Source organism: Podarcis raffonei, chromosome 11 (assembly GCF_027172205.1).
Source record: "Podarcis raffonei isolate rPodRaf1 chromosome 11, rPodRaf1.pri, whole genome shotgun sequence".
NCBI lineage: Eukaryota > Metazoa > Chordata > Lepidosauria > Squamata > Lacertidae > Podarcis > Podarcis raffonei.
The window spans coordinates 54940318-54952850 of NC_070612.1; the positions used below are offsets into that span (position 1 = coordinate 54940318).

General features: G+C 40.3%; 1 protein-coding gene across 2 annotated transcripts in view; it reads left to right on the top strand.

Moving 5' to 3' along the window:
• The window catches only part of LOC128423033 (contactin-associated protein-like 4), a 278897-nt gene that overhangs the window by 171642 nt on the left and 94722 nt on the right, over nucleotides 1-12533 (top strand). For both annotated transcript variants that reach the window (XM_053407702.1, XM_053407703.1), the window contains exons 7-9: nucleotides 929-1072; nucleotides 4477-4738; nucleotides 8284-8433. In XM_053407702.1, the coding sequence (XP_053263677.1) occupies nucleotides 929-1072; nucleotides 4477-4738; nucleotides 8284-8433 (556 nt within the window). The remainder of the gene's footprint in view (nucleotides 1-928; nucleotides 1073-4476; nucleotides 4739-8283; nucleotides 8434-12533) is intronic.

Consider the following 12533-nt stretch of genomic DNA (forward strand, 5'->3'; position numbering starts at 1 on the left):
GAGAGTCAGTTTCCCCTTGCACTGGGGCATTGCTGCTCTTATCCTGGATCCTATCAAACAAATTTATGGGAGTATGGGAGCTTTGGTGCTAAAGTGGCATTTGCCCACTCCCCCCCAACCTGTTAGCACTGGACAGCTTCCTTGCCACACCCAAAACTATTCCCTTATAGTTAAACTATATGAGAGAGTCCATTACTTCGAGAGCTCAGTGTGCGAAACCTAGCGCACGCAGCATAGTGAACAGGCTTTCAATGTGTAGCTAACATAAGAAATAACAGTAAATATATTTGTTTAAATGTGTGCTTATGCTGTATTATTAATTTGAACATTTCAGATAGATTTCAGGTAAGTAGTTGCCATGGTCACATGAAAGACTGATACTGTAAGTTAAATAAGTATAATTATATATGATAATAATATAAATATATTTTTATCATTTTAAAAAGTATTAAGTAATGTGGAAAAATAAAGGAAGATTGAGAAGACATTTATATAAACGGAATTACGTATGAATAGTGCATCCTTACTTAAGAGTAACCCCACTGAACATAGTGGGACTTAACATCTAAGTAAAGATTTGTCAGATTGCACTGTACTGTTATATAAATGTTAACTTCCAAAGAAAGGCACTTTTTTATTGAAATGATTGAATAAAACTAGCATTGTCAGAAAATAAAAGCACATTTATTTAAAAGGTATTTCTTTGGCCTCTTACTTTTTGTGTTATTTCTGAGCTGTGTTTCTTAACCTATATTTTAAGTTAATGCATTTGACAATTGAAATAATAATGGGAAAAAAAAGATTGATTCTCAATTGACCAATATGGAGCTACTGCTGTGCCATTGTTAACATTTTTTATCATAAACGTTGCAAGCAGATTGTCAGAAAATTGCTTAATACGATTATTGATTTTTCTTCTCTTTCTAAGCTCAGCTTTGGAGGGATTCCAGTACCTGGAAAATCAGGGCTGTTACCATGGAAAAACTTTCATGGGTGTTTTGAAAATCTTTATTACAATGGTGTGAACATTATTGATTTGGCCAAGAGACATAAACCTCAAATCAACATTATGGTAAGAAAAGTTGGGTTGGGGAGCACCTTGACTTGTATAACAATGTTCCAATCGCAGTCTAAGGCTGCAAACCACAAATCAGTTAGCTCGCTTTATGTAAGGGTGCAAGCCCTAAGATGATTTAATTTAAGAAAGTTCATGGCAGGAAAGTTTCCTATTGCATCCTCAACCTTTCAGCCACTTGCACTCCCCCAAATTTTTCTCTGGATCATGTTGCGATATGAACAGACATTAGGAGAGGATACATTTCTTAGATATTATCCTTCCTTCCACATTTTTGAGAGTTCAGCAGACTGCTATCCCTTTGCAGCCTAAAAAGGAAGCTTAGATTAGGTAGTTTTAGCATTTTAGTTTAAGTAATCCAGGATGCTTCATGGCACAAACAAAATATTATTGTAAAAGGTAAAGAAAAAAGCATTTACTCACTCAGAATACTTGTTGAGTAACAGATACAGCAGCTTTGTTCAGGCAGGCTTAAAATGGTAATTCAGTTTCAAAGACTTGCTTACGTCGAGCTTAAAATGTAGTTTGAGCTTGGTGGTCAGAGTCTGTAGATGTTGTCACATTGCTGATAGAGCGGAAAGAGATGGAAAGATATGAATATGGTGTGCCCAGGCAGATAGGAGAATATATAGCTATGTGCTCCCCCTGCCAGGACACAGTGGGGGTGTCTCTCACAGAGTTCTCTCTAGGAAGTTTACAAGAAAACTCTGTGAACTTCATCTCCTGTCATTTGCCTTTCTAGCAAGACATGAATTGTTGGTTTGACTGCATTTCAAGTATCCTGCAGATCAGGAGGCCCTTCTGAACAACATAGGATGGGATAGGGTTTCTTGGGTTGCTGGGAGAAGGAGGAGGTGAGAAATCTCATTTCTGCAAACTTCTTTAAGTTAAATGATTTTAGGAAGAAAATATGACTTCCGCTGATTGCACTCCCTCAGAAGCCCTCTCCACTTCATCTCCCATTGTGGACCCAACACCCCAGATAGGCTTTGGCGTAGGGCTACAGAGAGGAAGGCTCAGGAAACTTTCCTGCCATGAACTTTCTTAACATATATTGGGTTCCAAGCCAAGACAACTGTGCTCCATTACCTCCATTTGCATGAAAGTGGCTTACATTTAAGTACCCTCTTTTAATTGGGTTATGGATTAAGCTGTAAATCACGATGGAGAAGCTAGCATTATTGACTGTCTGTATGCAGGAACTGCAAGGAGAGGAGGGCATGGAACAAATGGTGGAAACTGACCCAGTTCTTCCATCATTCCAAAGTCACATAAATACGGGATGGAGACAAGAGTAATGTAATCGCTAATGGTGTGTCTTGTTTTGTGTTGACCTTGTTGTTGTTGACATCCATCAGTCTTGAGAGACAATGGAATGTTTCTCCAGGGGTGAAGTCAAACCACTGTGTTAGCAGCACTGAAGAGACCTCCCTGGGGCGAAAGCCTGGGCAGTTTGTATGAAGGTTCAGGGCTGCCCAGATGACAAGATCTGTTTCTTGGCCTTGCTGATGTGGTCCAAAGGAAAGCAGAGGAATATGTTTGGCATAGAAAAGAGGACAAGGAGTTGCAGCTTCATTACAGCTAGAAATGAGGATTAAGGAGTTAGCTGGAACTTTGGGATTGGATTGTGTCTGGATCATGTTGGCTGTGGTTACAATGAACAGCTAAAAACCCAGTCTTAATAAGCTTTATTGTTTTCAGTACTTTCTCTAATAATAGTTCCTCATTTATTTAGAATCCCTTTCTGCAGCTGTGGATCTATGTGCCCCGCCCCCGCCGCATGAGAACTATTATATGTTGTTGTTATCTGCAAAGTACAAGAGAGGCAAAATATACCTTCTTCTGTGCCAGTCTATTATTCACATCAACAAGACTCTAGGGCTCCTTCAGTTGTGTCTATGTGGAAACTACAGTGGTACCTCGGGTTACAGACGCTTCAGGTTACAGATGCTTCAGGTCTTCGCTAACTCAGAAATAGTACCTTGGGTTAAGAACTTTGCTTCAGGATAAGAACAGAAATTGCGCAGCGGCGGCACGGAGGCAGCGGGAGGCCCCCTTAGCTAAAGTGGTGCTTCAGGTTAAGAACAGTTTCAGGTTAAGAACGGACCTTCAGAACGAATTAAGTTCTTAACCTGAGGTACTACTGTACTGAAAATTGCCTCCTCTTGCTGGTGTTTCATGCATTGTCTTTAACATTTTGAAAGGTGCTAACTCCCACCAGAAAATCCCGTATTTTTTGCTCTATAAGACTCACTTTCCCCCTCCTAAACAGTAAGGGGAAATGTGTGTGCATCTTATGGAGCAAATGCAGGCTGCGCAGCTATCCCAGAAGCCAGAACAGCAAGAGGGATTGCTGATTTCACTGCACAGCAATCCCTCTTGCTGTTCTGGCTTCTGAGATTCAGAATATTTTTTTTCTTGTTTTCCTCCTCCAAAAACTAGGTGCGTCTTGTGGTCTGGTGTGTCTTATAGAGCGAAAAATACAGTATATCCCAGAACACAAAATCAAATAGGGTAGCACCTTCATGGCTGCCCCCCAAAGGTCTGCATTTCAAGGGCCCTCTTATCTCAGGCCCCATTTGCATTATATATTTAAATGCTGCTTTAACAGTCATGGCTTCAGCCGAAGACTCTTGGGAATTAGTTTGTTAAGGGGGCTGAGAGTTGTTAGGAAAATGCCCAGCCCACTCAGAGAACTATAATCCCCAGAATTCCCTGGGAGCAGGTACTGATGGTTAAACTGCTATGAATATTGTAGCTCTGTGAGGGGAATAGGGGTCTCCTAACAACACTCAAAACCCCTAACTAGCTATAGTTTCCAGGGTTCTTTGGCTGATGCCATGGCAGTTTAAAGTGATACCATAGTGGTTTCATTATATAGTGCAGATATGGCCTTAGTTCATGAGCTGGAATGCAAATCATTTAGCTGCAGCTCTTTCCACTTCTGGAGACAGCAACAGCATCCTAGTTAATCCCAGGACTCCTCACTATCACCAACAGGCAAAACATAGGGAAGGCCTGTATTTTATCTGGTGCTTGCCACATATGGAATTTCCACACGAAACCACCAGCTGATGCAAAGAACCTGTGAGAGTCTTATAATATGCTCAGACACTATCTATTTCACCTGAAAGCATTTACACAACAGCCTCCGCCTTCTTCAAATCAGCCCTATATTTGTCCTTGGTTTGCCTGCAAAACCATTGACTGAGACATTGTAATGGTTGTCATTGTCAGGTTTGGAGTTGTTGCTTTGCATTATTCCATCTGTATCCTGCAAAGAAACAACCAGCTAGATTCAGATTTTATCACTTCATATCTAATTATTGATAGGCAGAGGCATTGAAAACTTGTTTGTCTATGCATTTACCCAATATTTTGTTTCTTTCATTTATTTCTAGGGCAACATATCTTTCGCCTGTTCGGAGCCCCCAATTATTCCAGTCACTTTTTTAAACCCCAATAGTTATCTTGCATTGCCTGGCACATCGGGGCATGATGAAATTTCGATCAGTTTTCAGTTTCGGACCTGGAACAATGAAGGGCTCTTACTGTCAAGTAAACTATATCAGACTTCAGGTGGCCTCCTCGTGTATCTGAGTGATGGGAAGGTTAAACTGAGCCTCTATAAACCAGGAAAGACACAGAGTGACATCAGTGCAGGTAACAGAAAGCAGGTGAAAAGTAATTGTGATGTGATTACACTGAAGTGTCACATTCCAGAGGTCCAATATAGCTGACGTCATTGTTTTTGTGGTTGTTTTTTTTGTGTGTGTGTGTTTTTACACACCTTCCTTTTTCTCTTTCCCCCTCACATAGAGGGTTCTATAAATGCTACACTGACCCAAGATTCATCTTGCACATGTGCCTTAAAAAACTAATCCAATCTGTTTCTGTGCTCTGAGCTGTCTGCTCCAATCTTGAATTTGTGTTCTGTTCTGCCCTATGTAAAACAAAGCTATGTGTTCCCCATCCATTCTAATGGGAAATCTAAATATGGCTATAGCTCTCCTCCTTTTGGCAGAAGTTGATGAAATCCGCAGGTGGAGGAGCCCTTTCAGAGTGGATGGGCAGAGCAACCCAAAACCCAAATCAACCATGATGGGGAGGATAAAGTGAGTTGAAAGTGTCCCTTTGCCCAGTCTTGCACCAGCAGTGGGGAGCCCCATTGCCAAGGAGTGACACAACATACCCACTCAAACAGAACTCTAAAAAATGGGGCATTTGGGGTGTTGGGGAGTCGGCAGACCTGCACCAGTACAGGGTTTTCTGGATCCTTGGCTGATCCTGCTGCCATCATATCCCTGGGAGCTGAAGGATCAGTTTGGGATCTAGAACAATGTGCTCCCACTTTCTGCCCTGGCTAGCATGAGGAACAAGGTTGTGAAGTGGCAGCAGTTACACCACCAAACCTCACCAAAGTAGTCCATAGATTTGAAGTGACTCCTTCTCACACACTTATTGTCAAAGCTTCTGATTATCCAACTACTTTGAATTCTTACCAAGATATTTGGACAAAGGACAGTGTGGTATACTGTCTACACTCTTGTAGTGCTTACTGCAGTATATAAAATGCACAAGACGGGATGTAGACTCTTTTGCTGGTCCGCTGCTGAAGGCAGAATGCTGAACTACCCAATTTGCATCCAGCCAGCTAGACCACACATTCAATGAATCCTTGTAGGGCTTATCCCCTTCCCCATAATGGTGCTTTCTTTTAAACCTAGCTTTTTACATGGGTATTTGGGACAAGCTGGAGGTACTGTTGGATTACAATTTGGCTACTGATTTATTTTACTGTTGATGGGTTGTGTTTTAATGCTGATATGTTTTGTTATACCTATTGCTGCTGTTTGTGAAATTGTAGGCCAATCTGAGATGGGATAGAACGGGATATAAATGTATAAACACCTGAATGGAGCGCCACACATACTCTGCACTCAGAGAGTTCTGACAATGTGTTTGGTAGCAATGGTTTCTTATTGTGTGGACAGAGCCCTCCACTCATATAACTGCAAAGGTAGAGGCTTCAATATTTTGATGAATAAGTGAAGGGGAAGTATGGAGCCACTGCCCTAGCCCTATGTGCATTCACTGATCTCATGTTTGGAACACCGGCATGGAACATGTAGTCTAGCACTCTGCTTCCAATAGCATTCTGTTTCCAATCAGATGTGCCTGGAAAGATCTGCAAGCCTGAGCAAGCCTGAGCAAGACTCTGGTCCCAGCAAGGTCAATCTTACATTTGACAAACGATGTTCAGTATTAGAAATATCAATGAGGCATTTCTTCCTAAAACCAGAAGTCCCTAATGCATGCACCCTGTCTGTCATTAAGCTCTTGCCTGGATCTAAGTTTCTCTTCTTATTTAAAGCATCTGTGCCCTATAGAAAGCATGATGAAATCCCCTTTTCAAAAGAAAACAGGATCTGCATCTCAACAATTACTTACAGCTCTCCATAATGAACGGTAACAGCAGTGTAAAATTTGAAATAATTGACTGGTTGCCAGCAGCAATCCAGTATCATGTTGATGATTTACATAGAGCGTTCATCCCAGAATGGAGGCTTTGACATTGATTTTAGTAGCAGCAGGATCAGCTTCAATGTATGCTAACCAATTCAAATAAATAATGCAGAGAGTGTGCCAATTTATGACTAACAGGCTTCCCTGAGCTCACCATCTGAAAATGTTAATTCCACGTTAAGAGTGTCACTGATGTGCAGTTTACTGTGATGTATCTGACTTCCTCCAGAGCAGTTTAAATCACAGTGCAATTACATGCATGTTAATGACACAATCTGAGTTCAGCGTCTCTTTAACAGGTTTCTGGAATGCGCTGTCATTTCCAACTGGCTTTGTGATACGCTATTCTGACAAACTGCCGAACTACAAACACAAATCAAAATCTCTAAAATATTCTTCAACAACTTGAAAATCCAAACAACAAAAAATCAAAGTGCTACATTAAAGTAGACTTTATGTTAATTTTAATGTGACTAAGGCAAAAGCCCTGCGCGGTTGCAAATGTAAGTTTATGTTTGCTTAGGCAACTGCAGCATGTTAAATCTTTCAATAAGACTCCTGCTTTCCTCAGCAAAAAGTTATCTAATGAAACCATACAGTGAACTTTCCCCCCTTTGTACATTTGAAGTGTTTATTGTAGCTACATTCATTGGAGCAAATCAAGTCTGCAAGTAGAGATTGAGTAATTAAATTATGGATGGTTGGACAGTTTTGTTCCCCCTACAGGCAAAGACTTATGACCTGGCTTTCACACATACAGTATGTGATAATTAAATCAGAGCATATTACTTTGAGCACAGCTCTGAGACTTCATTACCAGAGATTTATAAAGATTTCTTTGTCCACATAAAAACAGAGGAAAATGGCACATATTAATTCATGAATGATTAACTTACAATAAACCAAGACCTTCTGTTGCAGAAGGGTTGTTTTTATCTAATGATCCCTATGCAACCTCTTTTGTGAGTTGGCCATCAAATGTTTGGAAAGATGGAGGTTTTAAAGCAAGAAACTAAGACAAATATAACTTCAGCTAAATGATGGCTCTGAAGTTTTAAGAAGGCCAAAAGTCTGTGCTGTTAGAATTTTCATTAAGCTCTAGAGTTTTACCAGACTTTGCCAACTGCAATGGTGGAAGCAACGTGGTCTTCCAACAGAAATATGGTAATTTTGTGTGAGTTTGCACCATCTACCAATTAATCGTGACATCCTGGCAAAGAGGTTGGAATTACATACAATGCTTCATCATGAATGCTTTGTAGCTGAAACCAAGCATAGCTAAACCAAGCAAAGGCAATCCAGGTGAATTTATTCATATGTTGTCTAGTACTCCCATTGGCAATAGCAAACTTATGGAATACATTTTGCAGTATTCTATGAGTGAATGCAATGAATGTGATGCATTAATTTGCTCCAGTGTCTGGTGAACAGTTTCACACTTTGCTTCCGTCCTATTAGAATTTGCTGTCTCGGTTCACTGCTAGTCAAAACATTTGACAGATACATGCATGCTTGAATATATTTCAGTGGGACTTCTGAAGAAGCACACTATAAAATGAGACTCAAAATTACAAATATCTGCTTCTGATTATTGAGAATATTGCATTAATATTCCCCCATGAGATGTTACACCAATCCACATTGCTGTTCGCAATCTTTTCTCAAATGCTTTCTTCTTTTAGGTGCTGAATTACATAATGGACAGTGGCATTCTGTATCTTTGTCAGCTAAAAGAAACCGCGTAAGCTTAGTAGTAGATAATGAGTCAACATCTTCCTCTCATGCATCAATACCTACACAGATTTTTTCAGGAGACACTTACTACTTTGGAGGTAAGATGGATTTTGTTGTTGCTGTTGTTTCTGGCCAAAGGTTGCTGACTTGGGTATGAATTTTGCAAATGCATTAATGGTGTTTTGTTACAGAATATTGGCAAGCAACATGCATGTTATTCCTTAAAATAACACAAGTTCAGCTTCATTTCCCGTGCAAGCCATTAGTATTTTCTGAAATTCTGCGTTTACACAGGATAATTGAAAACAGCTATCAGTTGTTGTTGACTTTAGTGGATATCGTGATTGCATCTTCAGGCTATTAGTCAGCTAGAGATGGAATCTTAAAGCATTTTAAGGAGATTTCTGCTATATTTTACGTAATACAAATTAACTGCTTTACTGCCCAATAGTTGTAGTTGTCATATTAAGGTTGATCCCATTGTCTTTGCTTGCATATTGCCTGGATTGAACTTGATAGTAGCATTATTGGGGAACCATATGAGCAACCGGGCAAAAAATATCCATAGTACTTTTCCCTAAGATATTACAATATTGTCAAATGCTGTGCTAAGCAGAATGCACATGTACAATGAATAAAAATGTCACTGGCATCTCTAGTAGTGGTTTGAGATATTCTAAACCAGAATGGAGTGAGGCAAGCCTATGAGGTTCATCTCTGTTACCCCATTTCTTTTTAGAAAGCAAAAACTGAGCCCATCCATCTTCTTTGTTGGAAAATGTGTGTGCGGTCCGTTCTTGGGAAATACATGTATTGTCTTCACACCTGCTGCACATACATCTCCTATGAGAGGAGACGTGCATGTGCAACTTTGGGCATTGTAAACAAGAAATGAGAATGAAGCTCAGCTCACTGTATTTCCTCTGGGTGTAACTTTTGGCTTGCCTTTTTTAAGAATCAGAACACTCAAAATGGTACTAAGGCTTCATCCTCCCCTCCAATGTTATACGCCGTAATTGTGAAATGTCCATAATAGCATTGCATTTTGCTGGTTGTATACTGAACATGAGTTTATAAATTTAGCATAAAGTATTTTAGGGTGGGACGTGGGTGGCGCTGTGGGTTAAACCACAGAGCCTAGGGCTTGCTGATCAGAAGTTTGGCGGTTCGAATCCCCGCGATGGGGTGAGCTCCCATTGCTCGGTCCCTGCTCCTGCCAACCTAGCAGTTCGAAAGCACGTCAAAGTGTGAGTAGATAAATAGGTACCGCTCCAGTGGGAAGGTAAACGGTGTTTCTGTGCGCTGCTCTGGTTCGCCAGAAGTGGCTTAGTCATGCTGGTCACATGACCCGGAAGCTGTATGCCGGCTCCCTCGGCCAATAAAGTGAGATGAGCACCGCAACCCCAGAGTTGGCCATGACTGGACCTAATGGTCAGGGGTCCCTTTACCTTTACCTTTTTATTTTAGGGTAGGGATATAAGCTATGCTGAGGCCTTGGTTGTGCCCGATGTCTCTTTCTTGTCTGTCTTTCTTTTGGATGGGGATGGGTTTAATTCATGCTTGCATGCATTAGGTCTGTGATTTAATCCATGGTTTCTTCAGCTGCAGAGGTATTTGGGCTGCTTGATGAGGTGGCTTGAGAGTACAGGGCTAGGTTGATCAATGCTGGATAGATTAGGGATGGCACCTGAAGAGAAGCAATGTGTGAGGTGGTCTCAATGGCAGTAGCACATGGCCGTAGTGGGACAGTAATGTTTACCTGACCTCCCAGCAGCTGAGTCACTGCTGCTTACTTGGAAAGGTTCTCCTGCCTCTGCATTTGTACCATGCTGGCCCCCTCACTTGCTTGCTCCTCTATGCCATCCACTCCTGCTTGATGGGCAACAGTCCCCAGCAAAATACATTGTTTTCATGATTTGTTATCATTTCGTCGCCCACCCCACAATCTAAATATCAGCACTTTAATTCCAGCTATCCTTATGACATTTGTTGGGATTCATGCCCTCAGAAGGAGCCATCTTACCTCTGAATTTCATCAAATTCTACCCTAACCCTTGTATAGATATTTGGAGGGGGGACATTTTTAGGATGCCCAGGGCAAAATTCTCTGAATCTATTTGCATGTAATTTGGTAGGCCTTATTCACACTGGTAGGGCTAACATACATGCACATTTCATCCACTTCTGTCAAAAAGACAAAAACAAGGTTATGGCCATTTTTTTTTTATTTCCTAATCAAAAAGGGGGGAAATTGACTGGATCTCAAAAAATGTAATGGCTTTCCTTGCAGAAGACTTATACAATCATTCTTCTGATATTAGACAGGATTCATGCCCTCTGAAGGCAAGGTCCTGCATGCACCTTTGTCTGCTTAATTTAAAAAATGTGTTTTTTAAAAAGTGTTAGACATTACTTTCTTCTTCTTCTTCTTCTTCTTCTTCTTATTATTATTATTATTATTTTTTAAAAAAGATTCCTGCACAGAAACCCTTGTAACTATTATTTGGTAGGCTTTAGCCCCTCTGCAGGGACTACCATGTCTGAAAATTCCATCAATTTCTGCCAAAAGGTCAAAAAATTATAGCCATTTTTAATTCCCCAATAGTGGATTGAGGGGTGGGGAGTGGACACAGATGGATGAATCAATTCAGGCAATCCATGAATCACCTCAGACCAAGGAGAGCTGTTGTATAAAGTGCCAAATGTGAATCTAAATTGAACCATGTGTTCCTTTCTTAGTCCTACTGGGTATCTTACCTGAGGAGATCAGTATAAATCTCTTATCAGAAAATTTATGCCAGGCACATTGGAAACTGAATTACTTACCCATAGCCCCAACCTCATTGGGAGAAAGCTTTGGAATCAAGCCAGCAATTTGGACAGTGTAGTCCAAGCACTAATCTCTACTCAAACTGTTGTGGAAAAGTTAGGGAAGAATGCATGAAATCAGAAGTTCATCACTTCCGATTTGTAGCCCAGTCATGCACCCTGCAACTTTCTAAAATAATGGCTGATAGTGCCCCCTCTTCCCTTCCCTTTGCCTTTAAACCAGGCACTATGGGATACAATGTTTTTCCTGTATTAGCTCAGTTGTTCCATTTTCCCCAGCAGTTGTTCTGTTGATTTGTATTGTAAAATGCCAAGTTTGTGGTAGCTAGTTTTGTTTGCTTTAAATCTGGAAGGCAGAATACTTAAAAGGTGTGGAGATTTGTGTGTCTCCCTCCCTGCATAGATGTAATTAGTATTCAAATTCTCTATCGTTTTGAGGTCAGGCAGCATAGTCATGCATCTCAAGGTGGGAGACAAGAAGGTGCCTTCACATCAGACCTTGTATTTTAAAAAGTAAGCAGCAGGGGAAGATTAATGATAAAAGAGAGAGAAAACACAGCAAATTCATCAAATTCTATCATACATATTAAATGGTTTCTTTCACTTTGATATATATGAACTTAGCACACTGGTCTGAAATCTGACCATCTGTTCTGTTAATAATGGTGGTGAATGATTTATTCTTTACCAAAAGAATCCTAGGAAATTTTTTTGTTATTGTATTGTTTTAGAGATTAGATGCATATGAAAGAACCTTAGAACAATATCTTTTTATATCATTATCTTTGCTCTGGAAAACAACTAAAAGTTAGAAAGCTAAAATTCTAAGCATTATCAAACTCTGCTTCCCTCCTAAATGGACCATTTTGAAATGACAGTGGAGCTGAACAGAAATATGTAGTAATAAATGTTCTCTTATTGCATTCTTCTGATATTAGGATTTAGTTTCCAAAGGTGTTGAAAAGAGCAAAGAACCATCCTAGTTCCAGACCAGAGGATATATAATTGAGTACAGTTGTACCTCAGGGTACAGACGCTTCAGGTTAAAGATGCTTCAGGTTACAGACTCCACTAACCCAGAAATAGTACCTCAGGTTAAGAACTTTGCTTCACGATGAGAAGAGAAATCGCGCAGCGGCAGCAGGAGGTCCCATTAGCTAAAGTGGTGCCTCAGGTTAAGAACAGTTTCAGGTTACTTACTTACTTATTCAAACCTTTATTAGGCATTATACAAATAAAACGATAAAAGAGAAAGTAACATATAAAAGCCTTGAGATATATACAGAAAGGCAGCAGTTGGCTACATACATATATATATATATACGTATAAAATCAGTGGTTTTCCTTGCTAACCCGCTCCTTGGAGGGC